The sequence below is a fragment of the Schizosaccharomyces osmophilus genome, chromosome 2 (genome assembly GCF_027921745.1).
Source record: "Schizosaccharomyces osmophilus chromosome 2, complete sequence".
Lineage (NCBI taxonomy): Eukaryota > Fungi > Ascomycota > Schizosaccharomycetes > Schizosaccharomycetales > Schizosaccharomycetaceae > Schizosaccharomyces > Schizosaccharomyces osmophilus.
The window spans coordinates 287442-315378 of record NC_079239.1 but is presented as its reverse complement, the minus strand read 5'-3'; the positions used below and the strand labels follow the sequence as shown (position 1 = coordinate 315378).

Here is a 27937-nt window from a genome sequence, read left to right as displayed (position 1 = left end):
ACCCAAACGAACCCCTATTTAACTTCTAGCTTTTTCACGGCGAGCTTTTCCAGGACGACTTTTGTTGCCCTTGCCCTTTAAGGCCTTCAAACCCTTTCTGCCGAATTCCGTAGCAGCAAGACTATCGGCGTCATTGCTCTTTGTACCGCGTTTTCTACCTCCAAAACCAAATTTTTCGTTTTTCTTTTGTCGTTTCATGTTAGGCTGACCGTCGCCCTTTTTATTAGTAGGCTTTTTAGAGTTTTCTTCTTTTTCGGCCTTCGCCAATGTGACATCAAAATCGTCTTCAGTAGTTAAATCAGAACCGGTGTTCTTACGCTTAAGTAAGTTAATCTTTTCCAAAGTGTCTCTCTTGGAACGTTGACGTTCTTCCTGTTTAGCAACTTGAACTTGCTTACCAAACTTTTTGAGTTCACGTTGTTTCTTGGCTTGCTCAGAGAGCTTCTTGGAAGTAGCTTCTTTGATTAATTCTTGGCGAACCTTCTCCATGTGGGCATCTGATTTCAGCATTTCGGCAAAGTAATCCGATGGACGAGTAATAGGAACCTTGTGCTTTTCTAACTGCTCAAAGGCGGCCTTAACGCCATCAACACCCTGCTTGTAAAAGGCAAGTTCTCTGGTAAGATCATCTTCCACATTTTCAACGACAACAGGTTCCTTCGTAGTGACAGCCTGGTTTTCAACAATGGAGATGTTATCAGGATATTTGAGCTTCTCATAAATGCTTTCAAGAGCAATTGTGTTATTTAAAGCCAATTTCCTTTTACGAACAAGATCAGCGTCCTCTTCGAACTCAACGCCTTCGAGGTCAGAAAGTTCCACTTCATCCTCATCTCCTTCTTCATCCTCGTCTTCGTCTTCGTCTTCATTTTGGTTGTCTACTTTCTTTTCGTCCTGTTGACTGGATTCATTCACCTCTGGTAATTGTTTTTGAGCCTCACTTTCGTCTTGCTCCTCCGACTTTTCTTCACTGTCATTTGAATTTTCACTTGCATTCACGTTCGAGACTGCTTCCTGTTTTTTCTCAGCAACGCCCTTCTTTTTTTGAGCAGCCTTCATGTTCTTCTTTTGGCCTCTCCTGCCTTTAGCGTCAACACCGGCCATCCTTTCTAACTGAATTCTAGATATGGAAACAGAAAAAAGCCGTCTTGAAAGAGCGTATGAAAAATTTCAATGAATTCGCCCGGTTTTAAAGATGCTGTTCTTCGCAAGTTTTTACACCTTGCTTTTGCTGGGGGCACGGTCTTGTTCCACCCACCTTAAAGTACTTTACCGTACAGGAACGCATATCGTAATATAGAATACTGCTTTCATCTATTGCGGTAAACGAGATACCATATTGTAACGGGCATGAATGAAATTAAGCCGAATCTCCACGCTGCACAGCTTGTGGAGCAAGCGAACTGTATCATACTACTTTAATATCATAGTATCATAGTATCGAATTTTTAAAAAATGATAATGACAAAAAAGGAAATAAGCAAAAACAACAAGATGTAAAGTTGCGTTTATGACCTTTTAATATAGTAGAAAATCTTCAGTTGCTTTTATTGGAAAATTCCGGTTCGCAGCGTTTTCTGGTAAAAATGACACATTTGCTAAGAGTCGATAAATTTCAGGAAGGCGTTTTTTTGACTAGAATAGCAAGGTAATATCGAAATAAAAATAAAAACTTGCTTGCTTTGAACTTGCCGTCATCTTCTCCCATTTACATATCGGTTTCTACTTAAAGGTCTAGTGAATAGCGATCGCAATCTGCAAAGGAGTCATACTACTTACGCGCCAACATAAAAATCAAGAATTAACCACAAAAATAGCACATATACATAAATGACTCACTTCAAAACACATTACTGATCCTGGATTTTTTTTCGTCTTCCTACCTATTCCCTGCTCGCTCCTTGTTTACTACTGCAAAAATAGAAGTCTTCGTCAAACATTTATAACGATGCATTAAGCTTCGTTACATTTTGGCTGTTACTCATGTGACTGTATTTACAGGTAACGCACCCCGCTTGAGCTTTGCGCTGTAGGGTTACCGCCCAAGTCCCTTTGATTCCACACAATGCCTTTGCCGGAATCTGTAGGCGATTTGGTCGTCTTACATTTTGAAACGAACTTGGATGACCATGGAATAAGTATCGGTCGGGCACCCTGTGAGATTCATGAAATTTGCTGGGTCATTTTGAATGGTAAGACACTGGAAAAACAGCATTGCGAGTCCTGTAGTATTCGGGAAGAGCCTTCAAAAGATGGAATTTGCGGAAGTGTGTCTTCCTTGCAAGAAGCGATTCAATATGTGGACAATTCCATTCAGGAACGCCTCAACATGCAGGAAAAGCCTTTCACGTTTGTGGTGATGAATGGACGGGAATTACGGGTTCTTTTGCCCAAGGAGGCAAAAGAACACGGGATTATTCTGCCTTCGTATATGCGTCACCCTCGTTTGTTCGATCTTTCTAGCGAATATGCTAAATGGCAGATCCGGTCAGGCTCCGTTCCACCCTACACTATAACTTTGTCGCATATTTTTGGAAAGCTAGATGTTGATTCCTTGCCTCCCATTAATGAATGTAATACTATTCAGCGTTCTCCCACAGAAGTCCCCTATATCACAAAGGGCTTAACACAATGTTGGCGCCTTGCCAATGCTACTACCCTTCTTCTGCGGAGAATTGAGCGCGAATCCAGAATACCCTCGTTCCCCAACGTCCTTACTCAACCAATTGATTGCCAAGCAGATGCGAGGCTGTTTTATTTGGAGCGCTCCAAGGTCATCCACATCGGTGGCCTAACTAACGACGTTACTCAATCAGAGTTAGAAGGTTGGTTCACTAATCATGGGATTCATCCCATTGCCCTCTGGACTCTTAAAACTCCAGAGCCTTACAAATCAACAGGTACCGGATTCGTCCTCTTTGGCAGTCATGAAGACGCATCAGATGCTCTTGGTCTCAATGGGTCATGCATTGGTGATCGTATGCTCGCAATCACTCCCAGCTGCGCAAAAGTTTTGGACAAGGCATCGGAGATTTTAATTCCTTTCCCTTCCAGCAAAAATCGCCCTCGTCCCGGCGACTGGAATTGTCCAATGTGTGGTTTCAGCAACTTTCAACGTAGAGTCTCCTGCTTCCGTTGCTCCTTCCCTGGTCCTGGTCATGGTCCTGGTCATGCTTCGGCGACGGCCTCTAATTCCTCATTTCCTCCCGAATTCCCTTATGGCCAATCGTATGGTAACGGTACCTCGCACGTTCCTCACAACTACGGATATGGTATGCATCATGGTAATGACGGTAGTAGCCAAATTGACCAACATCACAACGGATCAGGCATGGCAAATCATCACTCCTCTCGTTCTACCTTTGGTGGTAATGTTCCCTTTAGGGCTGGTGACTGGAAATGTGGTTCAGAGGGTTGTGGATATCATAATTTTGCTAAAAACGTTTGTTGCTTGCGCTGTGGTGCTAGTCGCGCCACGGCCGCTGTCGTCGCGGATCACACCTCGATGTCTTCGAACGCCAATGGCAATGCCAGTACCAACGGTAGTTTCGCCAACGCTTCCTCCAATATCTTTGGTACTAGTCCTATGAACGCATCTGCATATCCATATTCTCAGCTGTCTCTTGGTTCTATAGCTGCTAATAATAACCCATACCCCAATGCTAATGGTGTTCGTCCTGAGGAACAAAACCGCTTTAAGGATGCCCCTAAAGCTTCTTTTGCTACCGATCAAGGGGATTGGCTTTGTGAATGTGGATTCACTAATTTTCGTCGTCGAAGTAATTGTTTACGTTGTAATGCTCCTCACCATCCTAACTTACAGGTCCCTTCCTCTTTTCCTGCAGATTTCGGGACATATGTTTAAGTTCACAATTTAGTTACACACCATATTAATCGCAGCCTCGCTACTACTTTCAGAGAATCGGTGTCATGTATTTTTAATAATGGGACAAAAATTTTATATTCGTTGATGTCTTCTGCGGCTTTCAAAAGAAGCGGAATCTTATAAATCTAATACCTGGCTGTAATAAAAGGGGGACTTTCTGTGCAATTTTTTGCATCTCTTCAAAATTGTGGCCGTCTTAATTATTTTAAGGATTGGGAATCACTTTGTTGTAATGATATGGAAGGTAAAAAGCTTGGTAAAACTTAAACAACCACATAGAATTTGGGTTTACGATTCACATATTCAGTATCCATGAAGCTGTGTTTATACCTCTTTATATTATATATACTCTTATAGCATGCATAAACGCACTTTGTGGTTTTGCTTCTTTTTTTATTTGTGTTTGATCTTTGGTTTATGGAAACAAAGATTGATTGGGTTTTGTGTAATAGAACGGATAATATATTAATTCTATATGTATGCTTTCTTATATAAAAATATGATAGCCTATTTTGAACTTCTGGAGTATTGTAAGAATGTATGTCGCCTTTATAAAGGTTTAGTTTCGACAGAGTCGTTGTGTTGTCTCCACAATGAGAGTTTTACAATTGAAAGACTTCATAAAGATGGATGGAAAATTTATGTTAAATACCTTGCGGAAGTTAGCGTTCATTTTCTTTCAATAAAATACTATCTGGTATTACTGGTTTAATCAATCCCTTCTAGTAAGGTTTAAATTGGCTCTGCTAGAGCAACATCTATGGATACTCTCCAATGTCTAGAATACATACGTCCTTCAAAATCAAGAAAAATAACTACTGAAATAGTGAAAAAGGTTGTCGTTCAATATGAACCAAGTCACTCAATTTAGTGGTGATTCTGCAAACCTGGTGCTTTATTGGATTTTGAGACAGTATCATGGAAGGTTTGATAAAATTATTTGGATAGATACTCTTGGAATCTTCAATCCAACTGCTTTACCATTAACTTCGTTAGAAAAAACAGCAATCATTCGAGCCTTCGACGCTGAAGGTTTACGAGACGCAATTCATGAATTGGAAAGTGATCTTATGAAAAATGGAGATTTTTCTTATGCACTATTTATAGATTCTTTCTCCAACCCTCTTGGACTCCTCATGGCAAAAGCAAACATTTCTTACGCCCATGCATCTATGATGTCTCTAGGAAGGCAACTTCGCATGCTAACTAGAAAGTTTAAAATTGCAGTTTATTTATCTACTTCTCTTGTTTATGTGAAGCAACTTCGTATTAACAAGCCTGCCTTGGGTAGCAGCTGGCCGTTCTGTCTGGATCATTCATTTATTTTACAGGAAGATTTGAAGCATAATAAGGGTCATCTAATCTGTAACCAAAGCCGAACAAGTCTTTTGGGAACTACTCAATTACTTTTATGGGTCAGAGGGTCTTTTGTTCATGAGTCATTGACCATTAACTTTTATCGATGCATTCCTTACCTTCAAGTATAATTAATTGCCATTCAAACTTATTGGATATTTGAGATGTATATAAAAAACATGTTTATTAGGATATCATAGAATAATTCCCGTTAAAATTCATTACTTTATGCCACAATCAAGAACCAACATACTCAAACATTTAAAAATGATGGGTATAAGAAGATAGCAGATATTTAAAAATACAATGAAGAAGAAGAAATTATATCGCGATAGAGCAATTGTTCTGTGATGACAGATTTTTCTTGTAGTTCATAATTGCCTAAAACAACTGCAGCGTTTCGAAATTGTTTTAAAAGCTCCGATAATCGTCTGAACGTTCGAACAATACTTCCTTCATATAATTTTGTCATTTCACATATTTCCAAGAAGGTGCCTCCGTTTATCCATTTAGAGACGGCTTCCATCATGTCCGGCTTAAACTGATGAACATATTCGTCTTCGTCCACATTCAATCTACTTTCCACCGATACCGTTATAATTCGTCTTGCAATGTTGAGTATAGCTTTGTACGTTGCAGAATATGGTTCTTTAAGATTAAGTGATGAGACATCTGATTTCTCCTGATATACAAAACAACTTAAAGTAGCAGCAAAAATATCCGGAGACAGAGAATTGAAAATGCCTTGAAATATCATTTCGGTTATTAAAAGTTCGTCACCCGTACTTATTTCACAAGCTACTCTGCCCTTAATATCAATCACGTTGTCTGCAGTAGTAAACCCAAGGCGTCGAAGCGTTCGCTGCCGACTTTTCAATTCTTTTAAATGGATTATCGACTCGGTAGAACCAATCTTCGTACTCAAATCTTTAATAGAATTCTTTAACTCCAATTTATCCGTATATTTATGATACTCGGATCGAAACGATGGGTCCCTATAGTAGGGGCTTTTCAGAAACTTGGGTTCCAATATTTCAACTTTTCTCATATGTAGTTTCAATGTAGCTTCTTTTATGTTCATGTGTTCAATAGGATCCAGCAAGGGCATATCGTCGTTCAGCTTTTTCTGAACTTCAAGAACGTTTTGATAAGTACTTCTTCTGCTTTCATGGGAACTCAAATCCCTCGGAAGCAGAACTCTGAGACAAGAAAAATTTTCAATCGAGGACAAGAAAACCGCAATGACTTCATAAACAGGCTTTTCACTTGGCAAAGGTGCGGATAATTGAGCAGATCGTAAATTGCTATTAGAAGTTGATCTCGATGATAATGGTAGTAATATGTCAACAACGTACATATCCTGAGAATTCACTTTTTGAGATGAAGAAATTGTTCGCTTAGTGGAATTTACAATAATCCCCCAAGGGAATAATGTTTCGTGAATTTTTACCTGCGCCAACCTTCCAGGTTGTAAGTATGGTAGACAATTTTCTGGTTCCATAATAGTATGTTTTATATCTTTTCCGTAGCGCTCCAGTTGCAATTTCAATTCATGGAATCTTTTCAAGGATTGTTCGTCTTTTATTTCAATAGATTTCTCTTTCATCTTGTATTCGTCTAATTCGTGGATAAGTAAAGGAATTGATTCCATTTTCTGAAATTGGTAAAAACTTCTTCGTAAAAGGTCCTCTGGACTTATCCCTTCAATTCGCATAAGGCTTAAAATCATATTATAGCTTAAATGAAAGGCGGAATAAAGAGATGCCGGCTGACCGTTCATTAATGCACGAGCAGTTTGCTCATCGATAGACTGATCGACCATCACAATGGATAAGCCTTTTGAGTCAATACCTCGTCTACCAGCTCTACCACTCATTTGCATATACTCTCCAGACGTTAGCCAACGAAAGTTAGTACCAGAGAACTTTTGAGCGTTTGTAAACAAGACCGTCCTTGCTGGCATGTTCAAACCTATGGCAAACGTCTCAGTAGCAAACAGAATTCTAACTAGTCCCTCCTGAAAAAGGATTTCCACTAGTTCTTTCATAATCGGTAGCAGTCCAGAATGGTGAAAGCCAATTCCTCGCAAAAGGAAGGATCTCATATGATCAAATTGCGGAATTTTCCGATCCTCTTCAGTTAATTGAAGTAGAGCAGAATCGATAATTTCATTGATTAGATCCTTTTTTTCGTCATCATTAAGATCAACCTTGTTCAACTGGAAGACATTAGCTTCACATTCTTTTTTGCTAAAGCAAAACACAATTAAAGGATCATATTGATTAGTTATAACCATACTAATTATGCGTTGCAGTGATGTGGTTCGCTTGCCCTTTTTCCTGGATTGATGGTTTTCGCGCGATTCAACATTGCTTTGGAGCACTTCTACTACTTTTGAAAAGCTTTCATCTTTAAAGCGATTCTTTTCATCGACAATCATGTATATTCCATCAGCGCCATGAGGATATATAAAATGCTGCAACGGTGTTGGTCGATAATCAGTATATACGACATGACAAGGCTGGTAATGCGTATCAGCAATCCAACGAGCAAACTGCATAGCATTAGGAAGTGTCGCAGAGAGAAAGACGTAGCGAACCGCATCTGGTAGAAGAATGAGGGTTTCTTCCCAAACTACTCCTCGATCTTTATCTTGCATGTAGTGGATTTCATCGAATATAACCCAGGCTACTTCATGCATAAGCTCGGAATTTTTATATAACATGGATCGCAAAATTTCAGTCGTCATTACTAAACAGCTTGCTGTTGGATTGATGGATACGTCGCCGGTTAAAAGACCAACATCGCCAAATTCAGAAAGTAACTCGCGATATTTTTGATTGCTCAAAGATTTAATGGGACTGGTGTAAACAACCCGCTGCTTATTTTTAAGGGATTGGGCAATAGCGTATTCTGCAATTACTGTTTTACCTGCAGAAGTATGAGCGCTCACTAGGACTGATTCAGATCTTTCAATACAAGCTACCGCAGTAGCTTGAAATGGATCAAGCTGAAAAGAATATGATTTTGCGGGCGGGTCGTTGGGAACATGCTCCTCAATGGAGCTGTACTTGTAGTCAGGCGGCACTACTACTTTGTGTAGAGCAAAACTTCTATCATGGCGTTCATCATGGAAAATTCCTTTTTGTGCTCCTTCTTCATCGAAATTTGTCTGAAGGTTGTAAATGGTTTCCGGAGCAAACAGTTTTTTCTTACTAGTTTCTTTTACTTTCTGTATCTCTGGTGTATCAGTTGATGGTCTTGTTTGATCATATTCGTGAAGTTTGTTGTTTTTTTCGTCCGTATTTTGATCCATGGATCTTTCACGAAAAAATCCATCCATGTTCAAGGAAGCAATTCTTTCCCCTTCTCCAGGCATGTCTAAATCATTCTCCATATAAAAGCATCAAAACTTCACACTCAAGTTACTCAAGTGCCAAAATAAAGGTTTTTGTCAGAAGTAGGTAAGCTGCAAATTCCTTGCTTTTAGGTGTTCGCTTAAACGAGCTTAATTTCATAAATGATAGATTCTCAAACTTTCACTTTAATTCACATACTTTGATTCTTTATTTTCTTAATTGAATATAAATAATTTTATTTTTTTTTCTTATTGAAATAAAATATCTTCTTCACAATGGCCAAACAACCACATTGTTCAGGAAGTTGCGAAGATAGTTACTACAGTATGTAAGTTATTAAATTAAAGACTTCTCCCTATTAGACTGCCGCTAAGCGCAAGACTATATATCCAAGCTAAAGGTCCAGTTCTTAATTTCAATCTAACTACAAAAGCGATGTGAGAACTAGCAGCGTAATAATAAAATCTTGAGTTATTTGTATAACAAAGTCACCCATCACCGAACAGAAGGATTCATTAAGCTGTTTATGGTAGCATTATAATCATTTAGTATCCGATAGGCTCTTTCCATTTCATATTGTACTAAATCCCTTGAAGCAGGATTGAGGACTGATGTAAGATTCTTATTCTTGAGAAATGGATCCATTACCATCATTGGAGCATGACTGGCGTTTTTGACAAGTCTTTTCGCAATAGGGCGGTCATAAGATATATCAATTGCATCTTGATTCCAATTAAAGGAGCCACTTTTTGAAGAGCTGTAATAATAAAAAAAACCAAGCAGCAAATCATTGACACTACTTTTGTTTAACTTCGCCTTTTCTTTATATACTTCTGTTTTTGCTTCAAACCAACAATTCACCGGTTCACCATTAGAATCAAACGATTTGTGAGAATTTTCAGAATTTTTGGCTTGGAGATTTGGCAACAGTGGCGGCGAAAGCTGTTGAAGATAGAAGAGAGCCATAATACACCAAGTATAACTAGAAGGAAAACTAAACTGAGATTTGTCAATCATGCGAAGTGACGCCCAGCTTTTAATAGTTGAAACAAACACCTTCACTCTTTCGTCTATACCTAAGTATGCCTTAATTAAGCAAGAGTTTTGTACGGCGAGCATAGAATCGAAAGTTAAATCACAACGGAGTCCTTCTGGTGTAGAAAACTTAATTACAGGAGCCTTAGCATGTCGTATCGGAATTATTTCCTTGTACCTTTTGTAAAGCAGTTTTAAAATTGAATTAAAATTCTTCATCAGGGGCTTTTTCGACGTAACAACCAAGTCGACATCTGAGTGCTTTGTCATTAAACCAGTTTTAAATGATCCTAAGGTATGAACTTGCACAGGAATAGCCAGTTTGCTGCTTAGTAAATGTTGTATACTCTTTAAAAATTCGGACACCAATTTTCTCCGTTTTTTACCAATCTCCTTCTCTAAATATGCATCGTAAATATCTTTCTCTCTTTTCTTCTGAAGCTCGTGGGAAATAGCCACGTACTTATTTTCCGACATTTTAGAGGGATCCCATTCATTTGGGTGGCTTAAAAATTCTTCTCCAATTGGTGTAAGCTTACGAGGATAAATATCGGTAATCAGGTGCAGCTTTTCTAAATTCTCCAAGTACTGGTTGACAAAAGACTTTTCCATCTTGACCAGGAAATAATTATTCAAGAATGAAATTATTTCCTTTGGAGAGCCGATACCTTTAACTGATTTTCTCAGAATAAGTAGATTAAGATGATGGACAGAATATACTTTAGTTTCTTCAAATTGTACAGGAAAATGCATGGCCTGTTTCGAAGGCTCTATAAGTATTTGTCGTTCTTTATTCTCCGCACTGAGTAAATTAGAGAGTTTTAAGGACATTTCTTTAGTTTTATCCGGAATCTTGTCTTGTTCGACTTTGGATACCGCTAATTTCTTTGTATTGTTCACTGTATATGCTTTTTTAGCAGCGTGAGCTTCAGATACAGAGTGTGGATCCAATTTCTCATGACGAACGCTTTTTTCATTTTTGAAATATTTGTTTGGGATATTGCCGAAATCGCCTATGAGTCCTGGCTTTTGTAGCAGCGTATTATTTAAGAACTGGCATACTGAAGCAAACACAGTAATAAGTAGTCTCTCTTTACTTTTATTTATTTCCTCCGATTGGGCTTCATGAGCCTTATATATAGGAATAAATTCATGAGAAGATAAAAAGTTAGCGATGCCACCCATTCTTTCAACCAGCTGTAAGACTGCCGTCGAAAATTTGGAGGAATCTTCCGAAACTTCCTTAAAAAATATTGATTTCATATTTTCCGTTGAAAGACAAGGGTTTTTGGCAAATTCTTGACTTAAAGTCATGAATATTGGAAGCAGCATATACACGCTTTTCCATTTTGCATCTGAATTCCTGATGTGATCCCGTAAAATATCCAATTTGGTAAAAGCTAACTCATCCATAAGGTCCGTGAATAGTCGTTTCTTTATTCCCGATAAATTCCCAGTAGGGATCTTGGAAACGATCTCTTCAACCGATTTGAATAATTCCGAATGCAAATTTTCACGGAATACCGCTTTCAATGGGTGTCCTACCTTTAAACCATCGTTCTCTACGTTATCGAAAAGATGCCTTAAAGATGTCGACGATGAGATGCCTGCAATACCACCCACCAAGTGTAATGCCGTTCCAGTAGATTTTCTTAAGAAATGCGATTCTAATATGATTTTGAAAAAGCGTTCAATCTCTCCAGTGGACATGGAGGATGTTAAAAAGGAGAAATAGACAAACAGAGCTCGAAGAGGTTCCAACAGCAAGTCCGTAAGTAAAACACTGGTAGACTGGCGAAAATAAGAATTTGATTGATTTGCTAAAGAGCAGAGCGGTAGAAGACCAGAGTTATCAAAGAGGCTAGACGTAGAGTCTAACTCCAAGATGGAACTAGGATTTGTTGCTACAGTATCAGGAATGTTTAATTTTGCAACTTCAATCTGGCCACATAATATAGGAAAAGAGCTATCTTTGACAGTAGTTTTCTTCAGGTTATTACATATACTCCTCCAGGCATCGGGCTTCAAAGATGCACGACGTTCCATGATAGATTCATGTAAACATTTTCGAAGGATTCTCGGAGTATTCTTCCCCAAAGGCTGTTTTAATTTTATGGTTCCCGAGTTGGTGTCGAATAATATAAGAGGATTTAGATGGTCAGAAGTAGCAATTCTATCAATGCCTCCCAACTGGGATAAGATCAAAAAATCTCTTTCTTCAAGCTTAATAGGACAGGTTTTTTGCTTGTCTAAAATTTTCTTAAGATCTCGTCGCTTTATCCCGTCTTTGGATTCCTTCAAATGCCACAAAAAAGCCTCTACAGGAAGTAAAAGTAAGGAAGTAAAGTGCTCAATGTCTTTCTCTACTTCTTTTTTCTGAACAGATGTATGCTTAATGTTGCCTTCATGTTTACGAGGCATGGAGATCACAGATTTCGTGTTTTTATTCATTGACAAGGCATCCTCAGGTATAATATTCCCTTTATTCGTTTCCCTTTCGTACAAAACTGATACTTTCCGTTTAATATCCTTCCAAAATTCTGGCTTCCCCTTTCTTTCTTGTTCGTTGACATAAGAGATTAACTTTGGGTATAAAGTAGGACTGGAGATTTCGTTCCCATTATTAGCAACGAGAGTCAGTAATTGTTTTGACGACTGAAAAATATGCCTGAGCTGTTTGGATTTAAGCATTGCTTTCAGTCCTCCACAAGAAGTCAAGGCAATGTAGTTAGCCAACGGAATTGTTATTTTCGGTACAAACAAGCATTGAATTTGCGAATAATTTACTGTTCCGCCGTATACTTTTGAAAAATAATATACGGTCTGAATTGGTTTCAACAGTAATTTCGCTAGTATAACACGGTCTGTGCTTTCCGACATGAGTAGATTTCTATTGTATTTTCATTGAATTTTTCGTCAAAAAGTCGCTTTTGTATATACATTGACGAACTATCCACACTGTTGGCTTTTGGTTTTTTATTTGATTATTAACCATGTAAACCTATAATAAGGAAAAAGAAATCTTAAATACGATCAGGAAATTATCTAACTAAGGGTTATAACGGACAATTGTTTAACCCAGACAATTTGCGAAAGGTAAAGGCATGTTCAAGAAGCTAGCTACCACCACCCTTCTTACGAAATAAGTGATCAGATAAGCATTGCAAGTGTTTTTACCGTTGTAAACATTTAAACAAACAGAAAGGTCTTGATATGAAGTTAATTTGAATAAAAAATAATATAAAGAAAGAGAAATAGAAGAATGTATCGTACCGGGGTATATTTATGAATTTGCTAGTACGCTGAGCTTCTAAAATGTTATTTCTCAAAAAATATCAACAAAAGATACTTTCTGCAAATACAACGTAGTTAATTAAAAATTTACTTTTGTTCAACAAAAAAAAAAAAAAAAAAAATAGCAAGTTCATGTTTGTTTTGTAACGCACAAATGTTCTTTTACGATATCTTTAGATTGCGCTTTTTTTGAAGATCGTAGTTTTACTTTAACGTTCCTTAGTACTTTACGCTATTGAGAGAAAAGAAGCGGTGTTCCACATACGTATAAACAGCAATAACCACCGACATACATCCAAAAAATAATCCAATTATAGAAACGTATTTTCTAATTAAGTGGATTTGGAAAGTCAAGAATGGATCCCTCCTTGATCAAAGTTGTAAATCAACTTCAAGAAGCCTTTTCCACAGTTGGCGTTCAAAACTTGATTGATTTACCACAGATTACTGTATGAAAGTTTGTTTGCTGTCGCTTTGCTTCGTTTGCGTTGGAAATTATTAACCAATTCTTTTAGGTGGTTGGCTCGCAGTCAAGCGGAAAGTCTTCAGTGTTGGAAAACATCGTTGGAAGAGACTTTCTTCCTCGCGGCACAGGAATTGTAACTAGACGTCCATTGGTTTTACAATTAATAAACAGACCTAGTTCTGAAACTCCCAAGGACGAGGATGCCAATAGCTCATCGAAAGAAGGGGCTAATGAAAACAATAATAGTGAATGGGGTGAATTTCTCCATCTTCCCGGTCAAAAGATTTATGATTTTGAAAGGATTAGAAGCGAAATAGTTCGAGAAACAGAAGAAAAGACTGGTAAAAATGTAGGAATTTCTTCCGTTCCTATTTATTTACGCATTTATTCTCCTCATGTCTTGACGTTGACTTTGGTAGATCTTCCCGGACTTACAAAGGTTCCTGTTGGTGACCAGCCTCGGGACATCGAAAAGCAAATCCGTGAAATGGTTTTAAAATACATGTCCAAGAATAACGCCATTATTCTAGCCGTTAACGCTGCTAATACCGATCTTGCAAATTCAGACGGCTTAAAATTGGCGAGAGAAGTTGATCCTGAGGGATTGCGTACTATTGGTGTCTTGACAAAGGTTGATTTGATGGACAAAGGTACTGATGTTGTTGATATTCTTGCTGGTCGCATAATACCGTTGCGTTTAGGCTATGTGCCGGTTATAAATCGTGGTCAAAAAGATATTGAGGGTAAAAAGTCCATTCGTTTGGCTTTAGATGCTGAGAGAGAGTTTTTTGAAAATCATCCTTCTTACAGTACGAAGGCTCAGTATTGCGGTACTCCTTTCCTTGCTCGGAAATTGAATATGGTAAGTTGGAAGTTTCTAATCGGTTAATTACTAACAAAAAAGATTCTGATGCATCATATTCGTAACACCCTTCCTGAAATAAAGGTTCGCATCAATGCTGCTTTAACAAAGTACCAGGCTGAACTACAGTCCTTGGGTGATTCTTTGGTTGGGGACAGTTCCAGCATCGTTTTGAACCTTATTACCGACTTTTGTAATGAATTCCGTACGGTTCTCGATGGTAACAGTGAGGATTTGTCTATCACCGAATTATCCGGTGGTGCGCGTATAGCTTTTGTCTTTCACGAGATTTATTCAAATGGCGTACAAGCAGTGGATCCATTTGATGAAGTCAAGGATACAGATATCCGTACAATCCTTTACAACTCATCTGGTCCTTCCCCTAGTTTGTTTATGGGTACACAAGCATTCGAACTCATTGTGAAACAGCAAATCAAGCGTTTAGAAGATCCCTCACAAAAATGCGTTTCGCTTATTTTCGACGAGTTGATTCGAATTCTAAACCAGCTTCTCCAAAAGCCTGTCTTCAAGCGCTTCCCCCAATTGAAAGACGAATTCTTCAAAGTTGCTATGGGTTTTTTTAAAAAATGCATGAAACCAACTGCAGTTTTAGTAAGCGATTTGGTTGCCATGGAAGGTTCTTACATAAATACTGTACACCCCGACTTTTTGTCTGGACATCAAGCAATGGCAATTGTGCAAAGCCAAAGCAATAAACCCATTCCAGTTGATCCTAAGACAGGGAAACCTTTGACGAACAATTCCGCACCGACTGTGGAGACGCCACCTAGTGGTGCGAGCAGTTTCTTTGGAAGCTTTTTTGGCTCCAAGAATAAGAAGAGACTTGCCGCAATGGAGCCTCCACCACCCGTTCTTCGCGCTTCCACCACGCTTTCAGAGCGTGAAAAAACTGATACTGAGGTCATAAGTAAGTATTTGACTGTTTATAAAAACAAACTAACTTTTAGAATTATTGATTACTTCTTATTTCAACATAGTGAAGAGGACTTTGGCTGACATGGTTCCCAAATCTGTTTCACTGAAGATGATTCGCTATTCAAAGGAGCATATCCAACACGAACTACTTGAACAGATTTATAAGAATAACAGCTACGAGAAACTTTTGGAAGAAAGTGACATTACTGTTCAACGACGCAAAGAATGCGAACGTATGGTTGAATCTTTATTGCAAGCCAGTGAAATTGTTTCCAGTACTTAATGATATCATGATACCATTTTATGTACTATATTTACGTTATGCTGTTTTTTAACATAACGCTTTTCTATGAGACCTGATGAACATGATTGACGATGCTCGCTATGCTTTTCTTCTTTACACTAATTGATAGAAGCACATCGTCATGATTTTATACGAAAACATATATAGATATGATGTTATTTCAATATTGCAATTTTCGACTGTTAAGAATGTCACTGGCATAAAAGGATGAGAGTGAGTAAAGTAAGCACAGCACAACAATTGATATAGCTATTTGCTTTATGAAAGGGATTTTTTGATTGACAGTAAATAAGAATATTGATTTGTTTGACTAATCCATTTTACGCACAATTCGTTATGACTTTATAAGACAGTTTGTTATGATTTGCTAAATTTGAAACTAACCACCAAAAAAGTGGCACTACAAACAATTCCAGTAGTAAATCTGCAAAGTCCGTATCTCTTAGTAATGAGCGGCGCAGATATCCGAGACGTTTTTGAGCTTCCGCCACCAGGAGCAGTGAATAAACAAAAGCCGAAAAGTCAAGGCGAAAAACGTCCCGAAGGAATATCTCGTGAGCTTTTCTCTTTGCTTGGTGAAAATTCTGCACCATTAGCAATTTATCAAAAAAAATTTAAAGAAAAGCCAAAGAGTAACCAGAAAGCGAAGAATTGGTATGTAGAAATAAAAGCTGAATGTGTCATAGACATGAAGCACGTCGGAAGTGATTAGAGAGTGTTTTATTACAACTGGACGATTTAAAATTTCATCTCATTGTTTCTTATATCAAGATCGAGGGAAATTGCTAACACTCTATAGGGTTTGGCATCCGTTTAGAAACCCATCTAGAGGAGATGATCTTGCGTTACACCATTGGGTTCTAAAGTCAGAAGCAGAATCGGAAGCTCGTATGTTTCTTTTAGAGTGGTTCAAATCATATTATTTATACTAACGACTTGGTTCAGCGTATAAATTTGAAAAGTTCAATACAATCCTTTTCATTCAGGACTATACGGATGATGAATATCGTGAATTATTGGAAGGTATAGTATTCCAAGAGTGCAAACTGAGTTATGCTAACCCTTGGCAGATGAAGATTGGTCAAAAGAAGAAACGGACTATTTATTTAAGCTATGTAGAGAATTTGATCTTCGATTCTTTGTAATAGCTGACCGCTATCAATGGCCGGGTAAAAATCGTACACTAGAAGATCTTAAAGATCGGTTTTATGCTGTATCTAGGAAGACTTTAACGGCTCGAAATCCCATTAACGGCATGACAGCTGCTCAGAGTTCTTTGCTTAATAGCATGGAGTATAACAAGGAACAAGAAGTAATCAGGAAGAATTATCTCGTTGGTTTGGCTTCTAGGACTCCCGAAGAAGTGGCTGAGGAAGAAGCTTTATTCATAGAACTTAAGAGGATCGAGTCTTTACAATCCAAGCTTTTGAGTGATCGAGAGGAAGTGCTAAAGCTACTTGATGAGCAAAAGTCAACTGAGGACCTTCAATCGTTTCATACTAGTGCTGGAGTAAGTGGGTTGATTCAAGACATGGTAAATGCTCGCCGAGTCACTAAAACAGAAGATCCTGCTACTAATTACTCGGCTCCATCTTCTGGTGTCAGTAGTTCTGTCAGCACACCTGCTCGTTCGTTTGCGTTGAACGCGCCCAAAGTCAGATATGGTCCATCGCCTAACGACGCAAAATCGGGTATTTCATGGCATGAAAAACTGCATAGCGGCTGTTTTGTTCGTTCGCAAAAGATTCCTGCCGTGAAAGCTTCATTAGTTCAAAAAGTTCATGCTACGATGAACGAGTTGGGCGTATCGTCTCGCTTGATTATGCCAACTGCGAAAGTCTCTGAAAAATACGTGGAATTACAGAATACTATAGTTATTCTTCTGGAATTGAAAAGACAGCTGGATCGCTTTTCTCAAGAATCGGACATTCAAGGTCGATTGAACGGTTCTAAAAAGAGACCTGCCTCACCGGATACCATTGAAGATGGTCGAAACAAAAAACTTATAACTGGATCCGGTGATACTTCTAGAAGGAATGTGTATAATAATGATGTTTTGTAATAATGATATTCAATACGATTTAGAAATTGAAGTTATCAGTATATTTATTGTTTCCTATATACCCCAAAAATAAAATGCAACTAATTTTATCAGAACGCTAGTTAATTTTAAGAAAGCCTATTCTGTGGACTCGCTTTCGTTGTCGAGTTGTGAAGGAAGATGGACAGCAAACAAAAGATAACTTGTATGGTTCTTCAGATTTGAATCAACGCGTGCAACATTGCTCCATTCATATTCTTCATCACCTTCACGTATACGTTTATGAATCTTTTCTGTACTAGTGGGGCTCTTCGATGGTGGTTCTGAAGGAGTAGAAACCTGTGAATCGTTAAGCTCCTCACCGTTCTCTGCAGATTCAGCAAACTCTTTTTCTAAACGCTGTCTTTCTTTTCTTCGCTCAAATCCTTCCGTTCGATGACGCTTTACTTCCTTTAATCTATCGATTGAATCGTCAACACGAATTACTCTAGATTTCCTAGCAGTCCATTGTTTGTAAGAAACCTCTAGCATTTCGATATCACACCAACCAGAAACTTGTAAAGCAGATGCGGAACGCTGAATTTGCTCCATGCAAGGAGAAAAGCAGCAAACACGTGTGGTTCCATTACGATTAACGTGTTTTATCAAATGAGGAATTGCTTCCCAAGGAGCTGGCAGATCCAAGAAGATAGCATCTACTTTTAATGGTAAACCTTCCGTTTCAAAGCCATCCTTGCAAACATCTCGATGTGTGAGGTGAGTGTTTCCATTAATTTCATCTAACATATTGTGATCGCGGAACTCTTGCAGAGCCGTCTCATATCTGGAAGCATGATATTCATAACTATACAGCTTTCCTGATGGGCCAACAGTCCTTGATAATGCGTGAGACATACTTGCACTTCCTGTTCCAGCCTCAATAACCCTTGTCCCGTGGACAATGCGAAGTTTTTCGAAAATAATAGATATATCGGGAGTATAAACAATCTGGGTACGATGAGGAAGAGCTAATGTCCAAAGTTCAGGAGTGGGCTGAAGGAGGTAAATGAATCCCTGTTTAGCAGAGGAACTAATTTGTTGTCCATACCGTTTGCCAATCATTTCTGAATGGGGGAAAGCACCATATTGATTGTGGAAAGTTTGGCCGTCCTCGATTTTTAAAGGAAGCAACTTATTTCTCCCTATCCATGCCACCACAAGATCACCGTCCTCTACGAAATCTTTATACTTGGAAAAGACCATAACGATAGTCAAGCAATATCGTAAACAAAAACTGTGGGTTTTTAGAAATGGGATGTAAACTTTTTAGCCAACAATGTATAAAAAAACAAAAAACTTATACGAAAAATCCAATGTATAACCTAGCACCAAGTCCAATATCGAAATCTTGATATATTGTACAATTATGAAAGCGGCAGTTGTTCAGCTAATAAGAAGTTAACAAATTAAAAAAAAAGAAAACAAAAGAATTCACCTTCTCGTTTGGCCTTGGGGAAGGCCGAATCTATATCAAGCTCTGGCCTATGGAAAAAAGTTGGTAAAATATCCACAATACTAAAGTAACATGCTACTTGTTAAGGATTTAACTGAATGTAAATAAACAAATAAATATTTGAGAGAAATAAAAAAAATAAAGTACATCGGTAATTAAAGTCTGATCCTATTTTACGATTGCAAATAGATGGATCACATGAAACAGGAAAAATATTTATTAAACCGCTGCTTCTTATAAATACCAAAGGTTTGTTATATATCTACTATACTGACAGAAAATGTCGGTCTAAACTATCTCTTTTAAAAATGTTATTGACAAATAAAAATTCATTAAACTTGCTATGGAATGAGTTTTCAGCAGCTTCAGGAAATCTGATTTCTGTAAATTAGAAAGGAGCATCATACAATGATTAGTATGATACCTGTCCCTCTGCATATAATGAACTTTAAAGAGTTCACTATATGAATATCACTGTCGTGCTGTAGTCCACAAGGCCTTTTTACCGAGACTTTGTGTAAGCATAGCCTGCTAACATTCTGCTGTAGGGAGGTTCTGATTTCAGTAAGAACCGACATTGTTTTAGATCAAAGCGGCATATTGAACTTGGAAAAGTTGCAGTCCGCATCCTTCATTGAAGAGTTCAATTAGTATTTTATTTTATAACGAAGAAAATCTTTAGGTTTTCATTGCCAAAAAAACTCGGAACACGAAATAACACGTAAATCCACTGATCATTATAACAATTCGCGACTCAGCAGGACTTCAACAAAAGATAGATTGACGCAAAATGAATGAAGACGAGATGTTATCTGTAGGAATTGCTGATTTACCAAATCAAAGACACAAAATCGTGTCGCGTAATGGAGCTGCTCTAACACTAATGCTTTGTGGTGAATCGGGACTCGGTAAAACGACGTTTTGCAATACATTGTTTTCCACTTCTATTAAGCCTCATATGGACATTGAGACGCGCCGTTCCAAGCATACGGAGAAAAGTGTGGAAATTGAAATTACAAAAGCGGAATTGGAAGAAAAGAACTTCCATTTGAGACTTACTATGGTTGATACTCCTGGATTTGGTGATTTCATAAATAACACTGGTTGCTGGGAATCTATCCTAGAGTTTATAGAGGATCAGCATGAGTCGTATATGCGACAGGATCAACAACCAGACCGAACAAAGATTATTGACATGCGCATTCATGCATGCTTATACTTTCTCCGTCCCGTACGAAATGGCTTGCGTCCTATGGATTTGGAGGCTATGAAGCGTCTCTGCAAACGTGTCAACCTGATTCCCGTGATCGCCAAATCAGACATGTACACCCGACGTGATTTGGCCATGTACAAGACCCGTATTGCACAAGTGCTTGATTATCATCAGGTAAGCATATACAAGCCAAGCATAGATGAAGGAGACCCGGTTTTCCAGCGTCAAATTCAAGGCATCATCAGCGCAATGCCTTTTGCAATCGTTAGTAGCGAAGAAGATACCCGAACCGCTGATGGCCGTATTGTTAAAGGTCGTAAGTATCCATGGGGTACCGTCGAGGTTGAAAGTGAAGAACATTGTGATTTCAAACAGCTACGAAATCTCCTGATTAGAAGCTGTATGTTAGACCTTATTCAGAGAACTGAAGACATTATTTATGAGCAATACCGACAAGAACAGATGCAAGTTCGCCAATATGGTGAACCAAAATTGAGGACTATTGACAATAGTAAGTTTAAGGAGGAGGAAGAAAGTCTTAGAAGAAGGTTTACCGAGCAAGTCCGACAAGAAGAGGCTCGCTTCCGACAATGGGAACAAAGGCTGATTGCTGAGCGTGACAATTTAAACAAGGACCTCGAAGCTCAGCATGTCCAAATCAAACAACTTGAGCTTGAAATTGAACGACTAAAGTTAAACAGTTCTTCACGTAAGCGTTAATTTCTCGTGACCATCGACAAATACGTCTGCATATATACCATGACTTTTCCATGCCTTTTTCAATCGTTTTGCCGGCGACCAAGGTGATCGTTTTAAACATTGTTCCCCTTCCTTTTTTATTTGTTATTCCATGGTTAATTAAGCTTCCTCATATATATTTTTTATAATTTCTACTCTCTTTTATTCATGGTTCCTAGTCTCAAATTTGGTGAAGACATGAAAACGGCAGTTTACGATCCACGCTATTCCCTTCTCTTCTATGGTTCGATCATGCGATTATGTTTTGGGTTGTATGCTAATCTAATTTTCAATGAATCCAGTACCCTTTTTGAGTTTTTTTTTTCTATCTTTTTCAAGTCATGTATTCCGATACATAACAAACGAGATACAGATCTTTTTGCTTAAGAGTTTTACGTTGACTTTTTTTTACCACTAGGTACAGACTTTGGAAAAGGTACAACGTATATGTCCACATCAAACTGTCGTGTCAAAAACCGGTTTATATAAACTCAAAATTATTGCTCCTTTAATGTAAAAAGATAATTATGATAAATAAAGATGTAATAGGTTAAATAAACCGTTCATGTCATCAAACGTATTACAAAAAGAAACCGCACTAAATGCTTACTAGTTATTCTAGACGTCTAAAGAAACATCAGCTTTCTGCTAGGTTTCTCATTCTTCTTTTAGATGAAAATAAGAAATTAACTGATGAATTGCTTAACATGTGTTAATCCAGTTGAAAATTACAGTCTATTTTAGCTCCATAAAGAAATAAAATTGTCTTTTTTTTTGTGGAGTCAAAACTGTGTGTAAACGGCAAATATTGAACTTTCCTTATTTAATTTTATCTACAATCATAAGATTTCCCTTATAAACGATTAATACTGTTGGAATGAAACGACCAAACTGAGCAAGACACTAAATTGTGCCCCACATAGTTTCTGAACTCTGCCTTCTTCCAACACTCGAGTGAATTTTACGAAGAGGACTCGAACTATATAGTTGCTTTTCCAAGTTTGACCCTAGAAATACTATATATATACATAAAAAGGGAAACTTTTGAGATTTGGTAGTTTTTATTACACTCTTACATTTGACAGTGTAAACATGGATTATGGCCTCTCGGCAGGACTCGAGTAGCGACCAAAAAGAACCAGAATTTCCTCAATCGGTTCTGTCATTGCGGTCAAAGTTTGAATCTCTTAGCTCCAACGACGTTGCAAGCATCAGTACAAATACCCCATCAAAAAAGTATTTGAATCCTCAAGAACAGAATACAAGTAATTTGGAAAATGCTCATGCTAAAAACCAAGGAGTACAGATTCCTCTTGCTTCTTCTTCTGTAGGAAATACATCCACCGAGGAAGGAAAGTCAAGTGTGTCAAATTCGTTATCAGAATCCGAGATAAACGAAGGCTTGAACAATAAACTGAAAAACAAACCTAGCTTTGAAGCTGTTCGAAAAGGCTTTTCTCAAAAGCAAGAAAAATCTTCTGATACGGATGCTTTTGTGCCATCCTCGCCTACTGCGTCCAATTCTTTCATTTCCGTTTCTCCTTTACCTCAAAAACCTTCACGCTCTTTTGGTTCACGAGATTACGATGATTTAACGACATTTCCTAGACCTAATTGTGCCACGAAACCAAAAAGCCTTACGGGAGAAATTTCATCATCAGCAAAATTAAACTCGGAATTAAGTCCAAGCTATACTGAAAAAAAACCTGTAGATGAACAAAATGAAACGGAAGGCGATTTAGAATCTGAATCGGGGTCTGAATTATCCTCAACAATCTCGTCTGAAGAGGAAGATGAACCTCTAAATGAAAAGACTTCCTCTCCTTCCAAACAACAAGATAATCCCTTTAAACATGATTCCGAAGCTCTAGATTCCTCTTCAATTCCCATATCCGTTCCACCACGAGTACAAAGTCAACATGTTGATGTTCAGCCTCCCGTTCCTTCGCCGAGACCCCCAAAGTCTGTCGCTGCAGAAGCTGTGCAGCAGTCGCGAATTGCAATGGCTCACCACCTTCCAAGTCGCACTACTCAGCGACCGCCAAGGCCTCCTGCTCGGAAAACATCTCATAACATAAGTACGTCGACTTCAAACGAACTGTCAAGTGGCTTGCCAAGCAGACGAATTTCCTCCGTATCATCGCCGGTGTCAAACATTAGTTTTTCCTCATCTGAGCCTATGTTATCTGCTGAAAAACCAAAGTTGCCTCCACGACCTAGCCAGATGGCTCCAGATATATCACTGAACAATTTGGCGAATGAAAGTGTTTCTGCATCTCCTCCTCCTTTCCTTGTATCTCCTCAACTTGGAAGATCGTTATCTTCTGGCCGAAGGCCTACTTCTTCCTCTGGCCTGAGCGACGTTCACGACACATCGATGTCTTCTGGTTCTCCTTCTGCTTCTCAATCAGATACGATTTTGAAAGGTACTTTACCGGATGTATCATGCGTCCGTAGAAATCAACCCACTTTTATGAATGGTGCCAATTCGGTTAACTTGGATTTCGAAGCACGCGTCTTCGCTGTAAGCGGAGAGTGCCTCGTTGTAGCTGGCAATGGCGCATTCCGCATTTATGATTCTATTACGGGTCTGTGCAATTGGCATATGCCTTTGGGAGACGTTAAAGTGACTGCAATGTCTTTCAAACCTTCTGGTGATAAGGTGGCCGATGATGGGAGATTTGTTTGGATTGGTACTCGCGATGGTGCTCTTTGGGAGATGGATATTGTGAATCACCATATAGTGAACAAAAGAAGTACTCCTCATACATCAATTTCTCATATCTTGACATGTAAAAATGAAGTGTGGACGCTTGATGAATCAGGCCGACTTTTTGTTTGGAAAGAGGATAAGATTATGGGATTAAGTGTGCAGTCAGACCCGAAGTCTGTCCGTGTTGTTCCCCATGCTTCACATGCCATGGTACTAGATGATAACTTGTTATGGGTTGTAGTTGGCAAGTCTATTTATGTATATGACCCTAATAATAGCGAACGTCCGTCTGTTCTTCCAAAACCAATGACACCTCCAGGACTTATCGGCGATATATCTTGCGGTACAGCTATACCTAATTTCCCCGATCTTGTTTTTTACGGCCATGTTGATGGTAAAATTTCAATATATTCAAAAACACAATATCGATTTGTGGAACTTGTGACGAGTAGCTCCTTTTATCGTATAAGTTCTTTGGTTGGTGTCGGTAATACTATTTGGGCGGCTTATACTACTGGAATGATTTATGTCTTTGATGCTTCTGTCAGCCCTTGGCGTTTAAAAAAGACATGGCATGCTCATAAAGTTAGTCAAAGCGGTGCAAACACTATTTTAGGTATAGACATAAATAGCATCTGGAAGGCTAAACGGTTACAAGTGGTTAGTCTTTGTTCTCCAGTTGTGAAGTTTTGGGATGGATTAATGATGGGCGACTGGCTATCTACGGAAATGAGAAAGTTCTTTCCGAAATATAGCTCGTTTGATAACATCAGCGCGTTGGTCTGTTCCTGGAATGCTGGCGCTTCCAAACCGTCGGATTTCAGAAGCCAGGATGCTGGACCTGATTTTATAAAGGCCTTACTCAAAGAAAATGGATACCCAGACATAGTGGTCTTCGGCTTTCAAGAACTGGTTGATCTTGAAAATAAAAAATTGACCGCCAAAACTTTGCTTTCATCCAGTACTAAAAATAATGCTTCAAGTAGTGACAACATTTCCAGGCAGTATCGTTTATGGCGTGAAAAGCTGGAGTCTGAAATGGCACGAAGTGATCCAAAGAGTGAGTACCAGGTTTTGGTCTGTGAAAATTTGGTCGGCCTTTTCTCTTGCATCTTTGTAAAAAGTGCATTGCAAAGCAAGATACGAATGCTACAAACCACGACAGTCAAAACCGGATTAGGTGGATTACATGGAAACAAAGGTGCTATAGTCATTCGTTTTCTTATTGATGATACTTCATTCTGCATTGTGAACTGTCATTTAGCTGCTGGCCAGACCAGCAAGGCAGCAAGGAATAATGATCTGGCAACAATATTAGACTCTGCGGCATTGACACCAGACAGCGATGAGATGGATCAGCTGAACAGTTATGAAGCAGGTGGTGATGGTTCTCAGATATTGGATCATGAGGTTTGTATATTGCATGGCGATCTCAACTATCGAATCAATCTTTTAAGACCCAAAGTTAACAATTTACTTTCCAAAAACGATATAAAAACGCTCTTGGAAAGTGATCAATTAACACAAGAAAGGAAACGCAACGCTGGCTTTAGGTTACGAACCTTCAGTGAGCCTGAAATAGCGTTTGCTCCAACATACAAATATGATGTTAACAGCGATCAATATGATTCTAGTGAAAAGAAGAGGGTTCCAGCTTGGTGCGATCGTATCTGCTTTCGGGGTGACATGGATTATGTATATGCTGAGAATTATAGACGACACGAGGTCCGTGCTTCTGATCATCGTCCTGTATCGGCATTACTTCATGCAAAAGTAAAGCTTGTAAACGCACAGGAACAAGCTTCAACTTGGGATATTATCAAAAAGAAGTGGCTGGATTATGCTGATTCCGTCAAGCGGGAAGCTAAGTAAGTGATTATTTTTTTTTTGTGCTTGTGCTAACTATTACCAGATTACAATACGTAATGGTGCACGCGTCTTTAGATCGTGAAAAGGCTGAACGTGTGCTAATAGAATTTCAGTGGAATGTACAAGACGCTATACGAAACATTCAGTAATGTTTTAACTTTCGTTACTATATATGCTACTTTTACATGTATTTACTAATATATAATATGAATAAATTATGCTTTCAATCATCTAAAGTACGTTGCATCAGTCGGGTGAAAAAGAATAACTTGAACTTCTACGTTTATCAGTTTCTTCGAGCCATCGAGAAAATAGCAGTTGAGCAATAGGTCCTCGTTTCTTTTTTCTTGGATTTAGCTTGCTGTCAAACATAAGACTTTTCATTAAACGAGAAGACGTATTTTCATCTAATGAGTTGAAAGTGGAACTTAGCAACTTCAGAGAGGACTTTTCATCCGCAGACAAATTTGGATCCGAAAGAATTGCAGAAACTATTGAGTCAAAACACGTAATTGCTAGATTTTGCGGACGAGAAGGTTTAGAGAAATGAGTTGTACCACAGGAGTTTTCTTTGAGGGAGTAATTTGTGGGCCTTCTAGTAACATCAGCTTCATTGGATTGCATGGATGAAAAACAAAAGTCTAAATTAGAATTAGGAGTCTGAGCCTTTTGTGGTTTTGCCGTTTCGATGGAGTGATTCTTTTTTGTATCATTCGGAGAAGCGATGCGAACTGTATCTTCAAAATTCCAATCATCATCTATGGTATTATTGTTCAGATGTGATGTAGAGTCTGGAATTTTTATAGTATTATTAGTGCCTGGATCAAGATCATCTTCGGGATTTTGCTGTATATCAGAATAGATTTTGCTGTCCAAAAGTAAGGGAACCAGGAGCTCAATTTTCCCGGAGCCTTTAATAAAGGGATGGTCTAGTAGAGAAGATGAGGAGCGACGAGAAGCAGGATGAAGCTTTAAACAACGAGACACAAAATCTCGAAATTCCAGACTGTAATTAGAAGAAAGCTTTGGTGGCTCTGACTGTGGAATCTCGAATATAACACGCATAGGATGCATTGTTGCTCTGGGAGGAGCTGCTTCTGCCATCTCTATAGCCGTGATTCCTAAAGACCAAATATCTGCCGCTGTTCCATAGCTGGTTTGTTGTATGACTTCTGGGGCCATCCAAAAAGGGGTCCCTACGAAGGTATATCGCCTGGAAGCGGCATTTGATAGTTGGGCAGCAACGCCAAAATCAGCAAGTTTGACTTCACCAGTTGTAGAAGACAAGAGTATATTGGCCGCTTTTATATCTCTGTGAATCTTATTTTGGTTGTGCAAATAAGTCAAACCTTTCAGCGTTTCCCGTAAAATTATTGAGATCGTTTCTTCTTCTAAGCCTTGCTTTTTCAAAAGCCCAGAAACAGAACCTCCATCCATATGTTCCATGAGAATCCAAAGAACATGTCCTTGGACGAAGCATCCGTAATAATTGATAACATTAGGATGACTACAATTGGAGAGCATAAGAACTTCTTGTTCAATTTCAGTTATATCATCCACAGACGCTTCCAAATCAATCTATGTTTCAATTAGAAATCTCAATATTCTAATGATCAAGAAATTCAATCGTAAGGGATTTTTAAAGAGCTCCTGGCAATTTTTAGATGATTTCTTTAAATATTTGCAATGAAGATTCCATACATCGTACAGAATCATGCTCGTGATGATCCGTTATGTGAATTTTTAAATCTCAACTTACCTGCTTGACTGCCAAAATAGCACCAGAAGATTTTTCAATTGCCCTCCAGACAATGCCAAAAGATCCCGAACCAATTTTTTCTTTCAAAAGATACGATTGAGCTGAAAGCGGAAACATGGCATTCTTTTATGGAAAAAAGAGCTAGAACAAGCGAATAAAAAAACCGCGTTTAAGTATTTATCTTATAATAAATAGCCGTCAAATAAAAATTATCATTCCTTTTTAAAAACGAGATTGAGGTACTAATTGAGGAAGTAAATATATATTTGAGGCCTATACCCACTTTACTACACCATGCCGAAAACACCGTGCGACTAAGGAAACGACGGCTTTTTAGAAGTGAACAATTACGACTCTATAAGTTATAATTGTGCTAAGAAAAAGGAATCCTTTTTCTTATTGTTGATCCTTTTCATGTCCTCAGCAGATTCAGCCAAGGAAACCATAGATATCTTGCACGAAATAGGAACTTTACTTGGCGTAGAGTTAGACAAAACAGCACTTTCTCTTTGTGTAAGCCTATGCGAGAACAATATACATCCTGAAGCGGTTGCTCAAATTATTCGTGAAATCGCATTAGCTCACCAAGACGAGCCTGAAAGCGATACTTAGGT

General features: G+C 38.5%; 12 protein-coding genes across 12 annotated transcripts; 7 read left to right on the top strand and 5 right to left on the bottom strand.

The window, feature by feature from the left end:
• Positions 1-18: 18 nt before the first annotated feature.
• On the bottom strand, positions 19-1104 carry ebp2 (rRNA processing protein Ebp2; the record flags this gene model as incomplete). The annotated part of the gene is made up of 1 exon (XM_056181440.1): positions 19-1104. One exon carries the CDS (start codon positions 1102-1104, stop codon positions 19-21), a length of 1086 nt encoding a protein of 361 aa, XP_056037859.1.
• A 961-nt stretch (positions 1105-2065) lies between these two features.
• dri1 (RNA-binding protein involved in heterochromatin assembly Dri1) lies at positions 2066-3865 on the top strand (the record flags this gene model as incomplete). The annotated part of the gene is made up of 1 exon (XM_056181439.1): positions 2066-3865. One exon carries the CDS (start codon positions 2066-2068, stop codon positions 3863-3865), a length of 1800 nt encoding a protein of 599 aa, XP_056038252.1.
• An 869-nt stretch (positions 3866-4734) lies between these two features.
• rdl1 (RAD51D-like protein 1) lies at positions 4735-5373 on the top strand (the record flags this gene model as incomplete). Its single annotated transcript, XM_056181438.1, has 1 exon — positions 4735-5373. The coding sequence occupies one exon, from the start codon at positions 4735-4737 to the stop codon at positions 5371-5373; it is 639 nt and encodes a 212-aa protein (XP_056037430.1).
• A 164-nt stretch (positions 5374-5537) lies between these two features.
• mtl1 (MTREC (exosome adaptor) complex RNA helicase subunit Mtl1) lies at positions 5538-8639 on the bottom strand (the record flags this gene model as incomplete). Its single annotated transcript, XM_056181437.1, has 1 exon — positions 5538-8639. One exon carries the CDS (start codon positions 8637-8639, stop codon positions 5538-5540), a length of 3102 nt encoding a protein of 1033 aa, XP_056037431.1.
• A 457-nt stretch (positions 8640-9096) lies between these two features.
• Positions 9097-12516, bottom strand: cid16 (poly(A/U) polymerase Cid16; the record flags this gene model as incomplete). The annotated part of the gene is made up of 1 exon (XM_056181436.1): positions 9097-12516. One exon carries the CDS (start codon positions 12514-12516, stop codon positions 9097-9099), a length of 3420 nt encoding a protein of 1139 aa, XP_056037428.1.
• A 770-nt stretch (positions 12517-13286) lies between these two features.
• vps1 (dynamin family protein Vps1) lies at positions 13287-15477 on the top strand (the record flags this gene model as incomplete). The annotated part of the gene is made up of 4 exons (XM_056181435.1): positions 13287-13379; positions 13446-14258; positions 14301-15186; positions 15227-15477. The coding sequence occupies 4 exons, from the start codon at positions 13287-13289 to the stop codon at positions 15475-15477; spliced, it is 2043 nt and encodes a 680-aa protein (XP_056037429.1).
• Positions 15478-15946: 469 nt separating this feature from the next.
• On the top strand, positions 15947-17560 carry swc4 (Swr1 complex subunit Swc4; the record flags this gene model as incomplete). The annotated part of the gene is made up of 4 exons (XM_056181434.1): positions 15947-16152; positions 16298-16386; positions 16444-16521; positions 16569-17560. The coding sequence occupies 4 exons, from the start codon at positions 15947-15949 to the stop codon at positions 17558-17560; spliced, it is 1365 nt and encodes a 454-aa protein (XP_056037425.1).
• A 117-nt stretch (positions 17561-17677) lies between these two features.
• cpd1 (tRNA (m1A) methyltransferase complex catalytic subunit Cpd1) lies at positions 17678-18781 on the bottom strand (the record flags this gene model as incomplete). Its single annotated transcript, XM_056181433.1, has 1 exon — positions 17678-18781. One exon carries the CDS (start codon positions 18779-18781, stop codon positions 17678-17680), a length of 1104 nt encoding a protein of 367 aa, XP_056037862.1.
• A 1040-nt stretch (positions 18782-19821) lies between these two features.
• Positions 19822-20964, top strand: spn4 (mitotic septin Spn4; the record flags this gene model as incomplete). The annotated part of the gene is made up of 1 exon (XM_056181432.1): positions 19822-20964. One exon carries the CDS (start codon positions 19822-19824, stop codon positions 20962-20964), a length of 1143 nt encoding a protein of 380 aa, XP_056037417.1.
• Positions 20965-22081: 1117 nt separating this feature from the next.
• Positions 22082-25713, top strand: inp53 (inositol polyphosphate phosphatase Inp53; the record flags this gene model as incomplete). Its single annotated transcript, XM_056181431.1, has 2 exons — positions 22082-25563; positions 25608-25713. The coding sequence occupies 2 exons, from the start codon at positions 22082-22084 to the stop codon at positions 25711-25713; spliced, it is 3588 nt and encodes a 1195-aa protein (XP_056037419.1).
• Positions 25714-25810: 97 nt separating this feature from the next.
• Positions 25811-27440, bottom strand: sid1 (PAK-related GC kinase Sid1; the record flags this gene model as incomplete). Its single annotated transcript, XM_056181430.1, has 2 exons — positions 25811-27142; positions 27324-27440. 2 exons carry the CDS (start codon positions 27438-27440, stop codon positions 25811-25813), a joined length of 1449 nt encoding a protein of 482 aa, XP_056038353.1.
• A 297-nt stretch (positions 27441-27737) lies between these two features.
• mzt1 (mitotic spindle organizing protein Mzt1) lies at positions 27738-27935 on the top strand (the record flags this gene model as incomplete). Its single annotated transcript, XM_056181429.1, has 1 exon — positions 27738-27935. One exon carries the CDS (start codon positions 27738-27740, stop codon positions 27933-27935), a length of 198 nt encoding a protein of 65 aa, XP_056038352.1.
• Between the last annotated feature and the right edge of the window lie 2 nt (positions 27936-27937).